Below are 22,774 nucleotides of genomic sequence, written 5' to 3'. Positions count from 1 at the left end.
TCCATAGATCATTACTCAATGTTATTATTTTAAAGGTGATATGCGATTTTTTCACCGGAAGAGTAATAATATTTTATTGAAGACGTAAGCTTTGTAGAGTTTTCATGAATTGAAATAAGAGCTTGTAAAAAATCACCCGACTTCAGAAAAACAAGGCATCTTTTAACCGAAGAAATGAGTTTAGATTCTTTTGATAAAGAAACACGATTTCGTTTTGTAAGCGGTTGAAGTTAATTAAACCAATTTATTTTATTTTATTTAAGCTGTTAAAAATAACGTTTCGTACATCATTATCACCCAATTCTACAAGACTATGCAACTTACATGAACAAAACTAAAAAATATATAATTTACAATGCAAAATACTCGATTGAGATGATGAGAGAGAGCTTGCTGAGTAGTTTTCTCTAGGCTCTTATTTGCAACCAATGGTGCATAGGGCACTGCATTTTATGGTTGTAGTTTTAAGGTGATCACTAAATACGCTAAGGCAAGATAAATGATAATGTGATTCAGGAACCAATCCAGATTATATTAATTTTAGGATAAAATATATTGTAACAATACCCTTTAGATAGAGAGCAGATACTTCCAGAACAAAATCTCGACATCCGAGATGAAGACTCTCCAATCCATAACCGGAAACACATTGCGAGACCGAGTAAGAAAAACCGACATCCGGAGCATGTGTAAGACGGAGGATATCGTGAGGTGGGGACGACAACGAAGGCGATACTGGAATGAACATGAAAACAGAATGTCAGAAGACAGACTTCCACGTAACGCCCTTCAAGGTAACCCTGAAGGACGCAGACCCCCAGGCAGACCTCCGAAAAGATGGAAAGACAGCTGAGAGTCAACATCCCAAAACGACACGCGGAGGCACAAACAGATCCCTAGGATCTACAAAAAGAAGAAAGAGAAGAAGAAGATAAATACCCTGACTTCCATATTCTTCTTCATCTATGTTGAGATGTCAAAATGTAAAAATAATTCCTAAAAAAATAACCCCTGAGGGAGAAACCTAGACTTGTAACAAGGATTTAGACACACCCAAGATGTTGTAAATCACGTGTTATTATTTTTAGCCCCCTGGGAATTAAAATTGATTAATTTTTACAAAAATATGTCCATATAATTTGAAAAGTAATGAAATAAAAAAAATATTTAACCCTTTCAGGACAACTGGTTACTGCTGCTAATCACAAATTTAAAATAAATTGCCTAAGTGCCTACAGGTTTCTAGTTAAAACCATAGTGCAATATGTGTTGCCTATGTAACAGAAATAGTGCTTGTATAGATTTCATGTTGGTATCATTGTCTTGGTGCTTATTTCAGACTATTTATTCAGACGATGTGCGCATGTCCGGATATTTATAGGTTATCTGTATCTAAGTTTATCAATTTTGTAAGGTTATTGAACGAAATAAACAAAATGACAAGTGAGTTATAGTCATAATAATATTTAAAATAAGTAGTGTTGGATATTAATATTTTCAAGAATAAATGCTTTTATTTATACTTTATAAAACACGGTCTTTGTTGCTAACTATTAGGCACACAATGTGTATTTTTAATTTTGTTGAGGGATAAATATTGTATCAATCTGTGTGCAAAATTTTCAGTAAATTTTCAGTTGCTGTATACACTTATTTGTAAATAATTTCTAGAAAAAAAATGTGTTAAGTAAAATATTTTTATTTTGTCTTCAAAGGGTTGAAGTGATTAGATTTATCACGTCATATAATTTAAAGGCCTGTTAAATTATGTGACGTAATTCCTGGAAAGAAGTGGTGGAAGAAAGCACAGAACTATAAGGAGTGGAACGCAATGAAGGCGACTTTCTTTAGCAAGATGTTAATGCGGGTTAGGCTAGGTTAGGTACAATTTCAAACTCCACCTTCATAACTTTTATGTAGGTATATCTTACAACATAAAAAAAAATGTATAAAAAAAGTCATGCGTTGTTTTTGACCACACTTACTTTTGGTGCTTTTTTCCACCAGTTTCGTCGTCTTCAGGGATGGATACGTACTCAATACGTATCATACTTAAGCAAGTATCCATTCTTGAAGATAACAAGGTACTTGTTGAAATTGGTTGAAAAAAAAACACAAAAAAAGTGGTTAAAAGTAAGTTATCAATTTTATTTTATGAATTAAAAAAATGTGCCACAAAATATCAGCAAAAAAGAAAAAAATAAAATTATATTTAATTCACTTAGATTAAAATAGAGGTAGGGTAACTGAATATTACGTATATCGTTGTATATTAAATTAAGTTTGGATTTTTTAAATATTATTATTTGTAAGCTAGGTATATAAATGTATAATCATATCAAATCAGTACTAAAGCAATCGATGAATTGATCCAAACTCATTAATTTGATAGATAAAAGCAGAAATATACCCACGCACTCTCAAGAAGACTTTAAACCGAAGTACTTTGAGATAATTCAAAATTTACGATTACAAATTGAACCGATAATTTAAAACATAATTCCACTATGCCCCAAATGGCGTGCTTTAAATAATCCCCGTTGTATACTCGGTGTAAGAAGAGTAATAATCAATTTCCCACGATTCTCGCACTTAATGATTATTCACAATGGTACCCAATTAATTAATGCAGAACTTAACAACAGGTATTTTTGTATAGTAGGAGTGTATCGGTACGCATTAAAACGAAAAGAGGTTCATACTGATTTCGTAATTATTGATCCAACGCACGCTCTATACATTTTAAACATCTGTAAGGTAAGATTGATTTAATTTGGTTTACCGTTTTCGCCAGGGGTTCTGCCAAATTACACGAGATCTACATAATATTTTATTTTTAAATATCCCCCTTCTATTTTTTTTTCTAGTTTTTTTCTGATAACTATTTAAATATAATTGTAGTATCATATTATAATGAGAGATGTTTGTTATTGTTATTTTGAATATTCAAATCGGTGAAAATGAGCGTATAATGGCCAACAATGATTTAGTAACTGAATTTTTAATGACTTATTTAGACTAAGTTAATCGTTCTTATTCGAACTCTATATGGTGACAAGCTTGTATCACGTCAAGTTTTGATGTTACAGTCATATTATTGTTTGTATGGACCCCATACGTTGAAACCGTAATAGTGGTTGGTATCTAGGCATGTTTTAGTCTAAGGTCTAAGGGATTCAAAAAAGGATTGATAATTATAGAGTAACAGTGGGAATATATGAACTTATTAATAATGAATACGATAGCATTTTGTATATACAACATGTTTGTATATATATATATATATATATATATATATATATATATATATATATATATATATATATATATATATATATATATATATATATATATATATATATATATATATATATATATATATATATATATATATATATATATATATATATATATATATATATATATATATATATATATATATATATATATATATATATATATATATATATATATATATATATATATATATATATATATATATATATATATATATATATATATATATATATATATATATATATATATATATATATATATATATATATATATATATATATATACATATATATAACTAATAAGATAAACTTTAGTCAACATCAGAATTTAAAATATCCATAACTAAAAAATCTAACGTGCTAGATATTTTGGTTTCGTTTTTGAATTCAGCTATGCAAAGTGCAAAGATCAGGTATTTTTATGCAAGTTGCAAAATAAATGTTGCAAATTTTTGGCCAGTGTTATTTTTCTGCCAAATTATAGGTATACTCAAAACTACATAACAATTTAATTGTTAATGTCCTCTTTCTATAACATTTAAAGAATATATATTTCTGATAAATGTTTAAAAATATGAACATAACTGTATGAAACTGTCGATTATGTTCATTTGAACTGCCCATTATTCTCTATCTATCCTTGAGTTTCTTCAGGAAATTCGATTGAAGGGTTTTTATTTTTATTTATTTTTAATTTTTATTATGAGGTCAAGGGATCATGCATGCTTATGTCACTGTGACCATATTAAGTCTATTGTGACCTTAGTCTGTGTCATAGATTGAAGGGTTTGTCTTTTCCGCTAATTGTACCTCACTAAAGCACCTCCTATCTCTAAACTCTCTAAAAACCAATAATACATATTGAAGCACCTAAAAAAATAAAACAAAAACATTTGAGTATTGTAATAGTAATAAAACCCTTATCCACACCCCAATGGTGCATAGGGCACTGATTCAAATAAACGAGTATTAGTAATAGTTAAAATGTGTTAATTTACAGCATAATCAAGAAAATACCAGTTGTTAATGGCATGTATCACCCAATTTAGGATGCTTTGCCAAAAAATAAATGTTATTTTAATATTATATTAGAATGAGAGATATTTATCACTGTTATTTTAAAAACATATTTAAATGGGTAGAAAAACCGCAAATAGGTGTATTTTAATTTTTTTGTTAAATTAAACGCATAATCGAATCTACATAATATTTTATTTTTATATACCCCACTTCTATTGGATTTTTTTCTAATTATTTGTGATAACTGTTTAAATAAAATTAAAATATTATATTAGAACGAGAGATATTTATAATAATTACTTTAAATATTTAAATGGGTGCAAAACGCGCGAATAAGTGTAATTATTTTTCTACAAAATTACACGTATTCTCGAATCTATACAACATTTTATTTTTTAAATATCCCCCTTCCATTACAATGTTGTCTTATTATTTTTGATAACTGTAAAAATATTATTGTAATAATATATACTGAGATATACTTATTATTGTTATTTTGAATATTTAAGTGAGTGCAAAACGCACAAATGAGTGTAATTATTGTTCTAGTTTATCCATTATTAGATGTGTGTATGTGTATGATCATATTGGCGATTATCACTCAATTTTGCCTACTCAAAATGATTATAATGATGATTCGTACACCAGTTTACGTCTGAAGAATGCCAGGGGCGTTTTATATGCCTCATTCTGACCAAGAATCTACTATGGGTGTTTGTTGAAAGGAATAAGGGAAGACAGTTAGGTGTGAACTTAAAACAACAATAAGTACTACAACTACTACTACTACTACCATCACGCCGTTTCCCCGCAGGGGTAGGCAGAGAGGATGGAACGCCACACTCTTCTGTCCTGACATACACTCCTTGCCTCCTTCACATCCATACATCTAGTCATTCGTGCCCTCCGATTACGCAGACTTTTGACACCGCCAGATTTTAGGTTCTGATTGATCTGATCGTGCCAAGTCTTTTTCGGTCGTCCACGTTCTGTTTTCCCTCTCACATTCGCCACATATATTTTCTTAGTCATTCTCTCGTTATCCATTCGTCCATACCACCGCAAAGAACTCATCCTAATCTTTTCAATTATTCCTCGTTCAGCCTTACATTCCTTTCTTATGTCTTCGTTTTTAATTATGTCATACAATGATTTTCCACACATTCGTCTGAGGGAGCGCATTTCAACAGCGTTCACTCTGCTTTCATCCTTCCTTTGCCAGTTCCATGTTACGCTTCCACACATTAGTGTCGGTACTAACACGCCGTTGTGAACCGCTAACTTGGCTTCCATCATATTCGTTATTATCGATATTCACATTTCGTTCATTATCACGTAAAACAATGAAACTACGCCTTTCCTTTACATTTTTGACATCTCAATATAGATGAAGAAGAATATGAAAGTTTGACGAAATTTACAGGGTTGCCGATATGTCATTGACTGGTTTAAGTAAACCATCATTACATTAACAAGTACATTACTCAGGTATCTGATGTTTATTATACATTAAAATTCATTAATTATTTGTATAAAACTATCTAACTAACTAACTAACCATCACGCCGCTGAGAGCATAGAACGCCACACCTCTCTGTCCTTGTAAACATACTTCGCCTCTTCCACGTTCATGCATCTCCTCATACATACCCGCCGATTGTTTCGACTGCTAACCTGACCACGTTCAAATATTTGGCATACTTGATCGTGCCAAGTTTTTCTCGGTCTTCTTCTGCTCCTTTTTCCAATTACATTCATGTATAAAATAACCAATTACAAAAAAAAAATGTTCAGGTAAGGCACGATGACGGCAAAAGATTTACTTTTTTAAAAGTCATTTGTAATAAAGTCTTTATTTTAAATGAAATATAAAAAGCAGAAATATTAAATCGTTAATTAGAAGACCGTTGGTAAGTTGTGTCATGTAACAATGTCTTTAAATAGCGGGAAAAATTGTCTTTTTAGTTTTTTAAATATATTTCTATAACACTATAAAAAAATCATAAAATATTTGATATTACATGACGTTAATTTAAGGTGTGTTGAGATGGTTTGGACATGTAGAACGAATGAGTGAGGAAAGAACGGTAAAACAAATTTATGAGGCGAATGTTAGCGGGAAAAGAAGCAGAGGAAGACCGAGAAAAACATGGCACGATCAGGTATGCCAAATACTTGAAAGTGGTCAGGTTAGGAGTCGTAACAATCGGCGGGTATGTATGAGGAGATGCATGAACGTGGAAGAGGCGAAGAATGTTTGCAAGGACAGAGTGGTGTGGCGCTCTATTCTCTCTGCCTACCCCTGCGGGGAAGCGGCGTGATGGTTAGTTAGTTAGTTAGTTAGTTTAATTTAAACGGTTCTTTAAGGGAATATTTGCATGCACAGAATTCGACGCAGAAGTTTACGCCCGATTTTTTTAAAGTATGCATATTGGATATTTTGTTATTTTTTTTTAAATAGTAAAAACAGAAAAATATTATCATATTGTTTTTAACTACATTTCAATAACTTTTTTTTTTCAAAACTATATATTTATTTCGAAGAAAAACTAATTTTTTCAATGCCAAAACAGTGTTTGAAAAAAAAATACTTAAAATGTTACCTGGATTTAGAGAAAATTAAGTTGCAAGTTAACGAATACTGGGCCTTAAAAGCTAATAAAGCTTTTTTAAACTTGCAAACGGCTACCGGCGAATGTGATAAATATAGCTTTAACCAGATAGAATGCAAGATATTTACATAGATATTCGAGTGTTGATATGAGGTCAACATGAATTATATCACGATATGATTGACACATGAGTGTAATATAATATAAAAAAGCGCTGAAATATTCATCAGTTTTTACTTCATCTTTTACCGTCGTGTCGTGTCGTTATAAGCACTTTTCAAATTTGATAGTTGGTTTTAGGAAGGTCACTTTTTGTAATATGGAGTTATGCCTAATTTATTTTCGTTCCATAGTTAACCTATGTCGGTATTTATGTACAGCACATAGTTATGCAAATCTTTGGTATCCTGTCTCGACTACACTGTCAACGTGTTGTCACTAATGTACAGACCTGGATACGGAACATAATGATGAATTATTATTTATTGACATTTCAACATAGATGAAGAAGAATGTGCAAGTCTGGGCATTTACGGGGCTTACGACCGTCATAGGCTGTACTATTTTTTTTGGAACTCATGCATATATCATAAATTTTGAGAGCACATTTAAGGTTGGTTTAAGAAAGCCTTTATTTAGCAATGACCCTTTTATGTAGATGTATACAACAAGATTCTAACATAAAAATAACTCAATATTCTTAATTAATTTCAATAATTAATTTCAGTGGATGCCAAACCTCGGTCCTTAGTGCATGTTGGTCCTCGGGTCTTGACAAAGAGATGGGTATGTCTCGAAATCGGAAGACAAAAATCTCGTTGCTTGGTTATACTCGTTTACTAATATTATTAAAAAATTAGTAAAAAAATATAAAAGAAAATATGACTCCTAAATGGAGTTACCCAGATTTGTGGACAAGGATTTAGACTTGAGACATACCTACCCAAAATGTTGTAAATATGCAAGTCTACTGATATTTAATCATAAATTATAAATTATATGCTCTTAAAAATAACTCGTTTCAATAATTGGTACGAGTACGCCTCTGGTTGTCGGCTTACTTCAGACAAATCTAAACACTGCAACGCAAATAGTACATACATGAGTTATGAACTATATTTGGTAAATAAATATTATGTCGAACATACATACGTACATGTATGTATGTTATTACATACAACAGTCATGGTACAACGGTATGATGAAGTAAAAACGCCCACAAATTTTCCTCTAATATACTAACCTACCACCATGCCGCTTGGCAGAAAGAATCGAACGCTTCACCACTCTGTCTTTTCAATAAGTGGATTGTTGTTTAATTTTTAATTAAAAAAATTAATAAAAATTACTTAGTAATGTGGTATTTACTAGGAATTTTTTTATAAAAAATGGATAGGTTTTACCACAAAGCGACTGCCGAATCAATTAATGAGATTTTGTTTTTTTTTAGCTAAAAACACGTTTTATTTTAATCTGTGTTGGGAACAGGAGGGCTAATCAGGAACTTATCAGCATTTGCTCATTGCTGGGAGAAAGCCACGCAAAACTTTTCAGGAGAAACCGGACTGCTGACTGTACCAATGTCCTTCACTATTTTTGTCATACGTTGTATGATACCACCTGAAAATAGGTGCCTGAGGCGAATACTGGGTGTAAAGTGGTATGACCTCGTCAGGAATGAGGACGCGAGGAGAAGAACCCAATAGTCCCTCATACTGGATGTCCTGAAGAGGAGAAGGTAACCCATCATGTCTCCTCTTCAATCCCCGAGGGTTCCGGTGCCTGGAAAGCCTCTGATGACCATTCGCCGCCTATATTCAGCGAAACTTCGGGATGCCAGACTGACCTGAGAGGAAGCCAAGGAGACATGTACCTATTCGCGTTCGCAAGTACCTATAGGCAAGCAGGTAGGTACACTTCTAAGTTCATAATGGCCTACGTTGCAATGTTCAGAATTATTTTATTTTATGAAGTGAGTATTCCAGTAATGGGATGAAATAAAATCAGGTTAGCATGGCGGTTCCTCATAGGTATTCGAAACCTACAACTACTTAATTATTTTTTTAAAGATTGGAATTACATTTATCATTTACCTTACTTATTATATACAAAGTTTATAGATCAATTAGTTTTTTTCCTTCTGGCAAAAAACATGTTTTATTATATTTGTATATGTATTGGGAACAAGAGGGATAATTTGCTCAGAATTTACTCATTACTGGGAGAAAACCACGTAAAACTCCTAACAAGTCGGCCTGTTGACAACTGGCCTTCCAATCCGCTAGAAGAGGGTTCGGCATTTTGAGTCCTAGTTTGGTTTATGGCACCAATGTCCTTCACTATTTTTGTCATGTATGATACCACCTCTTGTGATAGTTCCTTGCAACTACGTAATAGCCTATGTTCGCGTTCGCAAGTACCTATAGGCAAGCAGGTAGGTACAATTCTAAGTTCATAATGGCCTACGTAGCTATGTTCAGACCCGTGCGGTTGTTTCGCGGTGTAACGGTACACGTCACGTGGTCGCGGTCCTCGACCTCGCGCCCGCGGACCTGTGCGCCAATTGTGTGTTATGTCCCATAATATATTTATTACATTAGTGACTGGATACCAGATACGCAATTTAGTACGTTGTCGGCGACAAGCACAAGATAGACACATTGCTAGAGCGCTCAACGCGAAACCAGTTTGCGAACATGTTTATTATCTTTATTTGAAATTGATTTAATTGAACGATATTCTGGATCGCTAATTACTTTTTGATAATTCTGAATGTCATTGGATTTCAAATCTATTACATACGTATTTTAAATCGATAAACAGTTACTTGATACAACGATAAAAAAATGTACACTTATAACCTAGCCATATGTATGGTATATTAATTCAAATATAAATATTTTATTTATTTATTTATTTATTTAAACTTCATGTACGGAAAATGAATAAGTACATTGGCGGGCTTCAAGCAATATCTTCCAAACAACCAAACGTTCGTTTGCTAAAAACCTCAAATCTCACTTAATAACTTCACAGTTTGCCTTGATATTTTGACACAGAGTTGCACTCAAATACCCTGTGATAGGTGTTTATACTTATGAGAAACATGTTTTTTCCGAAAATCAGTTTTTTTTTTAATCGCAATGGCAGCACCATTAGAAAACGTAGCAGTTACAGACAAAATACTGAACATCGCTTATGGCGGTTTGCGTTCTTCTTAACAGCTGCTAAAATATTCTAGAATAGTGAAAATAAAAATATGAGAAATGGATACTTTTTTTATTTTCTTTCTTTTCCATTTAACCGGACTGAGCTATTTTCACCTATTGATGAGAACATCTGTAGTTCTCGAAACTAGTCATGTTTACATTAATAAACTCAAAAATCGGTATTATACAAGTGTTTTACATTTATTTTTTAACTTTTACTTTACTAAGAAGTCAGAATATGTAATGTATTAGATTATATAAAAAATTGGTTGAATTTATATTTTATATTGTACAAATTGTATTCTGTAAACTTAATGAGGTCATAACAATTAATATATTATATTTATGTAACCTAATAATAATATTTAGATTAGGTTTTTCAAGGGTACGTATGATATTAGACCGCTTATAATACATGATCACATGCATAAGATATTTAAATTAATATCCAAGCATTTCATATGGAAACCCATTTAAATTATTTGTTTTGTTTAGTTGACGTATGAACTGAAAAAAGCATTCGATTACGAATATACGAGTATCTCGGAATTACAAGCCACATAATGATTAATGAATTATTTGTCTACTAAATTATGAGGCTATCTAAGTCCTAACTGAATTGAATTGTTGTTTATGTTAATATTGGAATATTATGAATGCATCTGTCTCGTATGTGGCGCACACCATTGTGTCATATCAGGTAACAGCATGGCAATGTGAGCGCGACTCGGAAGCGACGCCGACGGCCCGTGACGTCATAGATGCAAATCAAAATGGCTGACGTTACGTCACAAGATTCACATAAGATGGCGGCGCGTGTCAAATGGATTATCTTTATGATAAGTAAAAATTTCATAATACACGAGGACATAATAAAATACATGTGGGGCCGATAAACACAACTAAGTTTGGAGTATTCTTCTCCGTTTTAATTCTCATTACTGAGGGTTTTGATTCTTGTCGAAGCAATGACTCTTCTCCAGTTATCCCTTGACTGCGCTGCATGTAGCGCTCCAACCACCGAGGTGCCTGCTGCTGTCTTAACTTGACTGGTCCATCATGTGGGGATCTTCCTCTTCCTCTCTTCCTCTCCAGACTATCCTCATTGCCACGCGCGAAGTGTGTAAAGAACTGCATAATCCGTCGTGTATAGACATTGGCCAGAGTCAAGTCATCCAAGTGTAATTTCTGACGAATGGACTCGTTATTTTAAACTTTGGAGTAACGTGAAAAAGTACTTTATGGAAGAGATTTGTGTTAGTGATAAGTTATATTTTCTCATTTTTCCCTTTAAACATGCTTCTTACCTTATGTTTTTTATATGCCTATTAACTAAACCCGTTTATTGTTTTATATTTTACATTTTGCCCTTTGTTAGTTTTGTTTATTTTTCAATCTTTTTAACTCTCTTACTTGTGTTTCAGTCCTGTTAAACTTAATCCTTAAGTGCGAAACGGAAATAACTCATCGGGAATATTAAACATGTGACACTTATCTATGTTATATCTTTAAAAAAAAAGTAAATACATATTAGTTTATATTTATTTTACAAATAATTTTTTTTATTTATATTTCGCGATAGAACTAATTAAAAATTTAAATAATGTGCTCTAGCCGAGATTCTCATGCCGAAGGGATATTTTAGATTACTTATTTATAAAACTACATTTAAGAAAATCGTTCGGTACATGTAATCAAATACGACATTGACCAAATAATGCGATCTATTTCAAGTCTAACCACCAAATTTTTAACAAATAAATTACCTTATTATGGAAAATAGGCTATTTATTTTTAGCTTCTGTTCAATTTATTATATTTTCACATGCTTATTTACGATAGCTGCTGTTGGAATATTTTCACTATTTTCCTTGATACTTCACATAATTTAGATGGCAACTTATACATAAATGCAACAAGAATCAACTTTTCTCGTTGTCATGACGAATATATTAACATAATAGTGTCTAAATGTAAAATGCAGGCCATAAACGTGACTGGAGAATCGGAAATATTACGGGGACAAACGATCTTTATCTATCTAGGTGATCTTTAAAACAAGAAGGTAAAATACATACATACTTCACGCGTGGACATATGTAATAGACAAAGGTGTGAACTTATCTAGCCTTTCAAAACAAATCGTGTTTCAAACCCAGAGATGATATTTAACCTTTAAGATGAAAGCTGTTTGGGCATCTAAGCTGTAAATTTTTGAATGACTACAGTGACATGTGATTATCCCCGAGTTTGATTCTCATCTTATAACATTTTTTACCTCCTTTACAGTCGTGCATCTCCTAATATATACCCGCTGATTATTTTGCCTCCTAACTTGACCGCATTCAAGTATTTTACGTACTTGATGATCCCAAGTATTCCTTGATCTTTCTTTGTTCCTATTTCCGATTACTTATTTTTCTTGGCTCCATCCCAACTTATCGTCTTTGTAGACTGTCAGCTCAACTCATCCTCAGATTGTAGGTCCTTCTATCTTGGGCAACATCACCTAGGCCATGCCTTCAAGTTGTATTTTATTTTTCTACGTTCTAGTTCAGTATATGGTTAAAATATATATCATTATTGTAAAGTTTCTTTTTAAATATACAAAAACAAAGCTTAATGCATTCATCTCATACATCTCGACTTTTCTTAAGTATTGAGTAGAACAGTTTACGTTGTAAATACAAACATGGACCCTTGTTACAAAACAGACTTTAAAAAAATACCGTGCACTTAAAATCTCCATATGGTAAACAAGTAAAACTATAAGACCATCGACAGCTGATCGTGATAAATCATTAATTTAAAAATAAAAACAACGTTCTGACGGTCGAAGGCCAATATTCATTTTACTTCACAGAAAATCCAATTCCTACGAATTCTTACATACAATGTAAACGTAATTACAAATTTGACATACCTTAATACATTTCCTGATTACACGTAATTCTTGTGAGGTCTAATTCATTAACAGCTAGCGAGGTAAACACTAGACATGCTATGATTGCTTCTTACCGATTTCCCTACTGTGGGTTTCCTTGACTTTTACATCAGACACGTATTTTCCATATCCCACACGTTATTGGCGGAGGATTAAAAGGATTAACGCCTGTAAAGGTAGACGTTTTATAATTAATTATTGTAAAACTTAATGTGACTGGGCACTTGTAATTTATTACTCATACAATACTTATAGCCACATTGGGCAAATACTGAAAATATGGCGTATTACTATAGTACATAATTTAAAAGAACAAACCCAGAAATTATAACCAACTAATAATCATCACGCTGCTTCTGCGAAGGGATATGCAAAGAGAATAGAACGCCACACCAATCACCAACCATATTCGCCTCTTCCAAATCATGCACAACCTCATACATACTCGCCGATTATTCTGACTCCTGACCTGACCACTTTTAAGCATTTCAAATACTCGATTGTGCTTCTATTATCTACTGCATTATCTACTAAATTTGTTTTACTATTCTGTCTGCAGTTTGATGTAGAATGCAATGAAACAGTGTCATAATAGATTTTAAGAAAAAGTGGTATTTATCAAGTAAAACTTAAATAAAAAATGGATAAATATTACCGTAATGTTTTTGCTCAATCAATTAATGAAATATGGACTTCATTTACAGAAAAATGTGGAACACATACAATTTTAACGATATTAACGACTGTTTTAAAACACCACAATTAGTATTGTAGATACAAAATTATTAGACAGAAACTAACATCTGATTTTCTTGTGTTTTCAATCTTCAAGTTGAATTTTACCTTACGTATGCTTGTTTTACCATATGAGTTTAAATTGTTAGTGCTTATATTATATATAAGTATCGATTTGTCAGTAATGATTATTCAAGATGCTAAGAAGATTGCTAACACATGATTTCTGTGTGCTCAGGACTGAAACCATTCTTAAGCAAATAATGTAATGATTAAGTTTTTACAAATTCACTGATGGCTTTTACAAATGGCATGTTTTCTGTTAGAATTAACGAAATATCATAACAGTTCACAAGGTCGTCATCTGTCATGATGCTTATCTAAATATCTCTTACTTATTCACAAGAAGCCATTTATTTAAGCTGCGATATGTGTTGGAGTTTTACGTGAGTAGAAAAAATACGTTTCCTTAATATTTTTTCTTTATTGTAAACAATTTTAACCTCAAATATGAAGGCGAGATTTTCACACTACACGGAGGAATTTATTAGTTAAGATTAAATTATTTACGTTAAATTTTCTTGTTTGCTCACGTTATTGGGGAAACAGAGATATGTCCCTTTATAAGTAATTTTTATTTTTCTTCACTATACCTTATAGTTTTCCCTAAAGAACTCATCCAAATTAGGCATGTTCAAAATTAAAACGAGTACGACTATGTAACTTCAAGTACCATATATATTGCAGTTATTCTCCTTTCCAATATAACTGTATTTTACTGCTTATATCACTAGAATCATAAAAATATATCAATTTAAATCATGGGTATGTTGAAAAGGCAGATTTTCAGTTTTTTTTTGGGGATTTACGATTTAAAATCTCAATAAATTACTGCTAGTCAAATTAATGTTACTTTATATAAATCGTGATACATTAATTAAACTTTTTTTATTGGTGTAAAAATTAGTGTAAAATTCATTTTTCAGCACAACCTTTTATCGATAAACTATTTAAATTATAATTATTGTATTCCATCTAAAAAGTTGTGTATAACAATATAATTAAGTCATAAAACCAATAAATATTTTAAAAACTAACCTAGAAATGAAAATTAATCACTATGCATCATGGCAGGGAGCTGCATTGTAAAATCTAAGCTAAATGTACGATTAATAAAAACAATCCTGCTTAAATAATTGTATTCATTATTCGTTGAAATTCTACTCCACGTACTAAGGTTAAGATGTAATGTGTGTAATTTAAATTAAAGTAAATTGTTCACTGGTCACTTGGTCTGCATAATTTATTAATATTAAAACATATTGTAATATCAGGGACATCTAAGCATAGTGCATATTATTACCAAGAAATTATACGTGAGATGTGTAAACAAAATGGTTTATACTAATTTTGCAATAACATTTTTGCTCCTCATTATTTTTTACCTTATCATAATCCTCCTTATCAAATAGGTACTTTATTTTTTGTAATTTGTTTCTTATACCTTGTATATGTCACTTTGAATATAAAAAAACAACAAATGCAATATAACGGTTGAATACGGCTTGATCCACAAGCAAAACAGGAAAAAATTAACATATAAAAATCCATTTTATTTTTTGACATCTCATCAAAGATGAAGAAGAATATGGAAGTCTGGGCATTTACGGGGCTTACGACCGTCATAGGCTGGTTTGAGTGATCACTTTACACACGTGTAACATTCACCAATTCTACCCATTATTGACAACCACACTACTCAAATTCTTGGAAGTTCTATAGATATGAACCAATTTAGAAACCTTGTTCATGAATCACTAAAACTTCACTAGAGACATCTATTGGTGAGATGTAAAGAAGCTTTTTACTAAGCAGAAACTCTTATATTAGTATGTGAGATCCGAATCCCGGATTATAATCACACACATGAGAAACGCCAGAAAAATTTTCTGGCGTTTCTCATGTGTGTGATTATAATCCGGGATTCGGATCTCACATACTAATATAAGAGTTTCTGCTTAATAAAAAGCTTCTTTACATCTCACCAATAGATGTCTCTAGTGAAGTTTTAGTGATTCATGAACAAGGTTTCTAAATTGGTTCATATATATAGAACTTCCAAGAATTTGAGTAGTGTGGTTGTCAATAATGGGTAGAATTGGTGAATGTTACACGTGTGTAAAGTGATCACTCAAACCAGCCTATGACGGTCGTAAGCCCCGTAAATGCCCAGACTTCCATATTCTTCTTCATCTTTGATGAGATGTCAAAAAATAATATGAAAATAACTCCTGTAATTGGAGATAATCCAGATTTTGTGAACAAGTATTTGGACACACTCAAAATGTTGTAAAAATCCATTAGTTTAAAATATAGCAATTTTTATCCTCATACTTTTAAATGGATTTGAGATTTGATTCTATCTTTCTGACTATTTTTAAAAGATTTTCAGGAATAATATGCTCTCTCATACGTTTTTTTAGTAATGGTTTTATTTGATAAAAAATCGTCTTTATTGTTTTTTTTTTATGTACCATATATAAAGTTTAATTATTTGCTTCTTTCAGATTATTTATTTAAATGACTACGTAATGTTTCAGATTACAATGCAATTAAACTCTATAATGCAACTATTTTAAGCTTAGGTAGCACTTAAAAAATAAATAAATAAGTATTGGTGTGTGTTGAAGGATATACTAACTGTAAGCTTCGTATACTCGTCACAAAAATCTTTGGTTTAAAACGTTTTTTGTGAGCTTCTGAAAACATGCGCATGATAGATCACTAAAGTTTCAATGCCAATTTACATATTAGTAATTTGTCATCATCATGTTTGTGTGAGTACATTCTACATATAATAATGATTATTATAATTAAATTTTACATGATCGTGTTAGTATCCAAGACAGATTCATTTTTCATTTTCAGTATTCTCAACACAGATGCACGAGCTTACTGAAATTAGTGATGATGACTTCATCTCGTGTATCCTGGTTTAATGATCTCTGATGAGATTAGCGTGTCCTTGGATCTGAGTGATTTTTATTTGCAATACTTACAGTTGAATGCACGGTGTCGCTAAAGCAAAAATCAACTTTATCGAATAGCTTCTTGGGAGGTATGGCCATAAACCTTCTTATGGTATATTGAATTCAGTACCTTAAACTGAAAGGCCGGGATTGACATTCACTAAATTCTTGTGCAGAGCGGGTGGATGTTTTGCAAATGACAAAAATTTATGTATTCCTACAATATATGTATTAATTTTTAATCAAACACAGGTTTCATGAGTCTACTAAGTTGTATTTTATTAACAAAAACACATAAAAAATTATATTGTGACAATTGTTTCGCCTTGTTAGGGCATTATCAAACGAATGTTCATTCGACATTCGTTTGATAATGCCCTAACAAGGCGATGTATTTTTGTTAGTAAAATACAACTTAGTAGACTCAAAAAATCTGTGTTTGGTTTAAAATTAATATATAAATTAAAATGGAGTTCTACAAATTAAACGCCAAATCAATAAATTCCTACAATATACAATTTCAAGTTATTTTTTTCAGGTTTATCATCAGAAAGGTAGTGTAAAGAATGTAAAATGAGCAAAATTAATATTTAAAGTGACTTTTGCGTACTAGTCAAATTTAAATGTAAAGGTGTTAAAAAAACATCATCCATAGTATGGATTTATAATTAAATACCTTATTAAGAACCACATGTATCTTTTCGGTCAAGGTATATTATCTGAAGAGTGTTCTCTTTCTATTCTTTAAATTAATACATCATTCTCGAGTGATTTCTTCTATTTCTGAGCAGACAAATCAAAGAAAAATTACATTGAATCATACTGTAGATCTCAGAAATGCATTATAAGATTTACATTATGATTCAATATTAATTTTTGACATCTCATCAAAGATGAAGAAAAATATGGATGTCTGGGTATTTACGGGGCTGACGACCGTTATAGGCTGGTTTAAGTGATCACTTTACACACGTGTAACATTCACCAATCCTACCCATTATTGACAACCACACTACTCAAATTCTTGGAAGTTCTATATATATGAACCAATTTAGAAACATTGTCCTTGAATCACTAGAACTTCACTAGAGACATATATTGGTGAGATGAAAAGAAGCTTTTTATTGAGCAGAAACTCTTTTATTAGTATGTGAGGTCCAAACCCTAGATTAATGTATGGAATATTTGGACACACTCAAAATGTTGTATGATTGCACAGATCAGCAATCAGGTGGCAGTTTCTGGCACACCTTGTATAATAAATTATTTTAACGTTTGATTGAATTTTTGGCACCTTGTCTCTCGTGATGACTTGCCATTCTGACTACCTGAAAAAGTTTTATTTTATTTGTTATTATTATTTTATTAGTTGAGTGATTATGATACTACTTAGCTTGATTAATTAAGGAAAAAAACGTCGTTATTTGACATTTAAAAAATAAACGTGAGTTTATTAATGTCTATATGTTTGTTTAAAGAAACATTATTAGCATTTTAAATGTTTAAGTTAAGTGTATAAATATTTATTTTTATTAAGCATTAAACTTTTTGTAGCGTTTAGTAACCACTCAAGAAAACATGCAAATAAATCAAAATATTTTTACTTCATGCGTACATTAAATGCTTATTACATTAATACTTAATACTTGGTACAAATAATATAATATAAATGTGTTTTTTACTTTATCTCATCCGGGTCTGACTGCCACTAACCTGATCGTCAATTTAAGAAAGTATGGTGATCAGTCCTGCGCTCCAAATTCTTGGGATAAGTGTATATGTCTGGGAGGTGAATACTTTGAAGGGTACCCAGTCATGTAACTAAATAAAGTGCATTTTGTTTTATGACGTTAGTCTACGTTTTAATTTAATTTAGAGATAGGCTTGCCAGATTTCTGAAATGTTCAACCGGAACACCGGAATTCCCCCAGCGTACAGTACAGTGAAATAAATGACAAAGTATTTATCCTAAAGTATCATTCACAATTGATTATTGTTAGATTTTTTCTCTTCTATAATCAAATTCAATTTTTACCGAGACGTGAAGTAAACCGGCCGGGACACCGGGATTTTGTCTGAAAACCGGGACTGTTTCTGTCAAACCGGGACGTCTGGCAAGCCTAACTTTAGACCTAGACAAAAAAATGACAGAAATATAACTTTATTTTTAAAACAATATTACGAGCTAACATTGTATGTTTTTTTAATTAACTAACGCCCAAGTGACTCTGAAATCTATCTACGGTTTATGCAACACCGCTTATCATGACCCTACTCAGGCTTCAACTTTTTAAGTTTCATAGCGTTGCCTACTCGTGAGTGGATTTACTCTTTATGTTTAAAGTTACTATAATTTCATGCAATTCATGAGTGCTAACATTGTGTATTATATTTATGAATAAGTTCTGCAATGCACGAGTAGACAGAAAACCCGCACGTAATTCCTATGCTAACCACAAATAAAGTTTTCAAAAACAGGTAGACCATTACGTGACCCTATTACCAAATTTCGATTTCAAAAATCCCACAGTCGACGTTGCCCGTCTTCTCATTGCAATGCGGTTGGGCCGCTTTATTACTTGAACCCTTTCCTCGGCAAAAGGGAAAAATAATAATTTAATTAATACCAGCGGAGACTGAAGGATCGATCCTTTTTGCCGCGTGCGAATAAAACCGCTATGTATTAATTGATAAATCAAACACAGATTTTTGAGTCTAATAAGTTGTATTTCATTGTTAAAAAACACATAAAAAATAATACTCTAACAATTGTTTCGCCTAGTTATGGCATTTTTAAACGAATGAGAAGATTAAATGGACTGTCAATGAATGAGACGTATGTATGTATGATAATGACTTAATAAGACGTAACGCGTCAAATATTGTAATATGTATTTAAATAAAAGTAGAATTCAATCCAATAAACGTGTTTAATTTTAGATATATTACCCAACAATTTAAAATAGAATTCTACCAACTGTCTGCAGTTACAAGTAATAGTTCAGTATAGCTATTTAAGGACCGTCAGTCTAATTAATCTTCATATTCGTTTGAAAATGCCATAACTAGGCGAAACAATTGTCACAATATTAATTTTTATGTGTTTTTTAACAGTAAAATACAATTAAGTCGAATTAAAAATCTGTGTTTGATTTAGCAATTAATACATAAATTAAAATGGAGTTCTACAAATAATACACCTAATCTATCAATATTGGAAAATTATCTTAAATGACGACTTTTCATACATCAAATATCATATTTACAACATTTTCAGTGTGTCCAAATACTTGTTCACAAATCTGAATTATATATATTGGAAATACATAAATTAAAATGAATTTCTACAAATTAAACGCCAAATCAATAAATAAAACCGCTACGTATGACCGGTACCTAACTGCGCGGTACATGGCCGCTGCGGTCCTTTCTGCACGCGCACTCGACAACCATAAACAAAAGGACAGCTCGTTAGGAATTCAAAAATCGAACGCGCCGGGATGGCAAGATGGCGACCCAAGCACAGTAACCATAGTAACCTCATTCCGCGCCATCTTGGAAAATCCGTTCCCGTCTGAGTCGTTTTGTTGTTTACCGAGTGTTGCGAAACGCGAGAATCGTTAACCTAAAAGGAAGTACCTACCTACGCGTTCTATTATTATTATTATAACCGCTCATATTAAAGTCCCGAGGATTCTTCGTTGAATAAAGAATGATCATATACGGTATTCAGATACCGCGCACGGTATTCTAAGAAAAAAATGTACTTTTATTTTATTTTATTTTTTAATATATTTATTTTTTGAGTGGAAATTTCTAATTTTTTTTACATAATACTAGATCCAATAATGCTCATGGATATGTTTAATTTTTAGATAAACATTTTTAAAATATGGTTTTATGAAAAATAAGGGCTTTTTAATGAGTGAAAATATTCGGAAAATTTTGTCATCTAATTATAAATACTAAATATTTCAGTTCCATTACTTCACAAGAATTACAACAGATAGCGTTAGGAATTTTCATATCGAATTTTCCGTTAAATTTTTTTTAGAGGATTATTGAAATTAAAGTTAAAGGGATAATTTATTCCACCGGAGACCAATTGAGAGGTCGTATGTCTGTTCGCACCGGATTTTTAAAAATGTATAATATTTTTTGTTTTTTAGAATATGTATATGGATTTTTTTAAATATTTTTATTTAACGCCTTATCTTTCAACAACGCTTTTCTTTTCAAAACCGTATAATTATTAAAAAGAAAAACTTATTTTTTCAATGCAAAAATGGTGTTTTAAAAATAAAATCAATTACTTATAATGTTACCTGGACTTAGAGAAAATTTGGTTGCGACTTAACGAATACTGGGCCTTAAAGTAAATATGGATGATCAATTATGAACGCAATGTCAAATAATTTAGACTTAAGCCAGCTACCCTTTAAATTCCTAAAATTTCACATGTTTTCGTTTATTTTTTTTTAATTATCTAAGCTTAGTTGAGCTGTGAAAATGTTAGATTTTAATTTAAATACACGTTTATTATTTGTTATTGAATTTATTGCGTCTCAGGTGAGAAGACGTGAATATATCATGCAAATTATGTCATAAGGTCAATCAACCTCATATTCAAAATTACGTATCCAGTAGAGGACGTTTTTGCATATCAAGTGTTAGTTATTGCGACGGATGTAGCGACAAATTTTGATCACGAAACGGCATTCGGTGAATAGAACACTATTACGTGAACAAATTTGCAAGGAATCTCAACGCAATGAATAATGAGTGTTGATCTATGTTTTTTCTTCCAGGAAGACCACCTAAACGATGGAAGGATAGCTGGTCTTCCACCTCCCAGGAGCGACCCGAGAATGACAGGACCTAGTCCTAAAGGAAGAAGAAGAAGAAGAAGAAGATCTATGTTTTGTACAATATTTTTTGTCATCACTTAAAAAAATGAAACCAAAAGGTAATCAAGAGAGACTTAGTAGTAGTGAAAAGATAAAAAAAATGCTAGTCTATGCCATAAAGTAGTGTTTATGGCAAGAATGAGTTAAAAAATTGTTCGTAGGAATGGTATTATTTTCAAGCTTCCTTTAAACGTACAATATACAATTTTGAAAGTTTAGTTATTCGTTCTCATCTTTACTTTTTTTGATCACAAACCGATTAATATGAAAATTATTCAAATTATTTTTTGACATTTCATCAAAGATGAAGAAGAATATGGAAGTCTGGGCATTTACGGGGCTTACGACCGTCATAGGCTGGTTTGAGTGATCACTTTACACACGTGTAACATTCACCAATTCTACCCATTATTGACAACCAACCAGCCTATGACGGTCGTAAGCCCCGTAAATGCCCAGACTTCCATATTCTTCTTCATCTTTGATGAAATGTCAAAAAATAATATGAAAATAACTCCTGTAATTGGAGATAATCCAGATTTTGTGAACAAGTATTTGGACACACTCAAAATGTTGTAAAATTATTCAAGATATTATTGATGAGATCTCTTTAATATGAGAAACATCTAGAAAAGTCAGACTAGCAAAGGATGTTAATATTAATATAATCGTAATGCCTTGAATTATACCATTTATTGTGATAATTTATTATGAAACACTAATACGTTTCATTAATTGATTCGGCAGTTACTTTGTGGTTAAATCTAACCATTTTTAATTTAAATTTTACTTGGTAAATGCCACAATTTCTTAAAATCTATGTGACACGTTTTTTTATGCATTCCGCATCATTTCGTTAGTTCGTCAATTGAAAAATCCAAAATTTTTCTTCTCCCATAGGTCCTGACTTGTTCTCCTGTACTCTGAAGTGAAAGGTTCTACAAATTAAACGCCAAATCTAAAAATAAAATAAACATCTTTATACCTGTTTGAAAACCGTAGTTACAAAAAAATATACGGTT

The 22,774-nt window shown here is 31.6% G+C and overlaps 1 protein-coding gene across 1 annotated transcript in view; it reads right to left on the bottom strand.

Moving 5' to 3' along the window:
* LOC148308428 (uncharacterized) overlaps window positions 1–8,675 on the bottom strand; it is a 102,702-nt gene extending 94,027 nt beyond the window's left edge. Inside the window, exons 1-2 of the mRNA XM_088261704.1 lie at window positions 8,576–8,675; window positions 568–735 (exon numbers count right to left, since the gene is read on the bottom strand). Of these exons, the coding sequence (XP_088117830.1) occupies window positions 568–735; window positions 8,576–8,675 (268 nt within the window). The remainder of the gene's footprint in view (window positions 1–567; window positions 736–8,575) is intronic.
* Window positions 8,676–22,774: the final 14,099 nt, after the last annotated feature.

Source organism: Brachycentrus maculatus, unplaced genomic scaffold (genome assembly GCF_059751285.1).
Source record: "Brachycentrus maculatus isolate JH-2025_06_01 unplaced genomic scaffold, ASM5975128v1 h1tg000166l, whole genome shotgun sequence".
Taxonomy (NCBI): domain Eukaryota; kingdom Metazoa; phylum Arthropoda; class Insecta; order Trichoptera; family Brachycentridae; genus Brachycentrus; species Brachycentrus maculatus.
The sequence above is the reverse complement of the archived record's forward strand: the minus strand, read 5'-3'. Positions and strand labels throughout refer to the sequence as shown.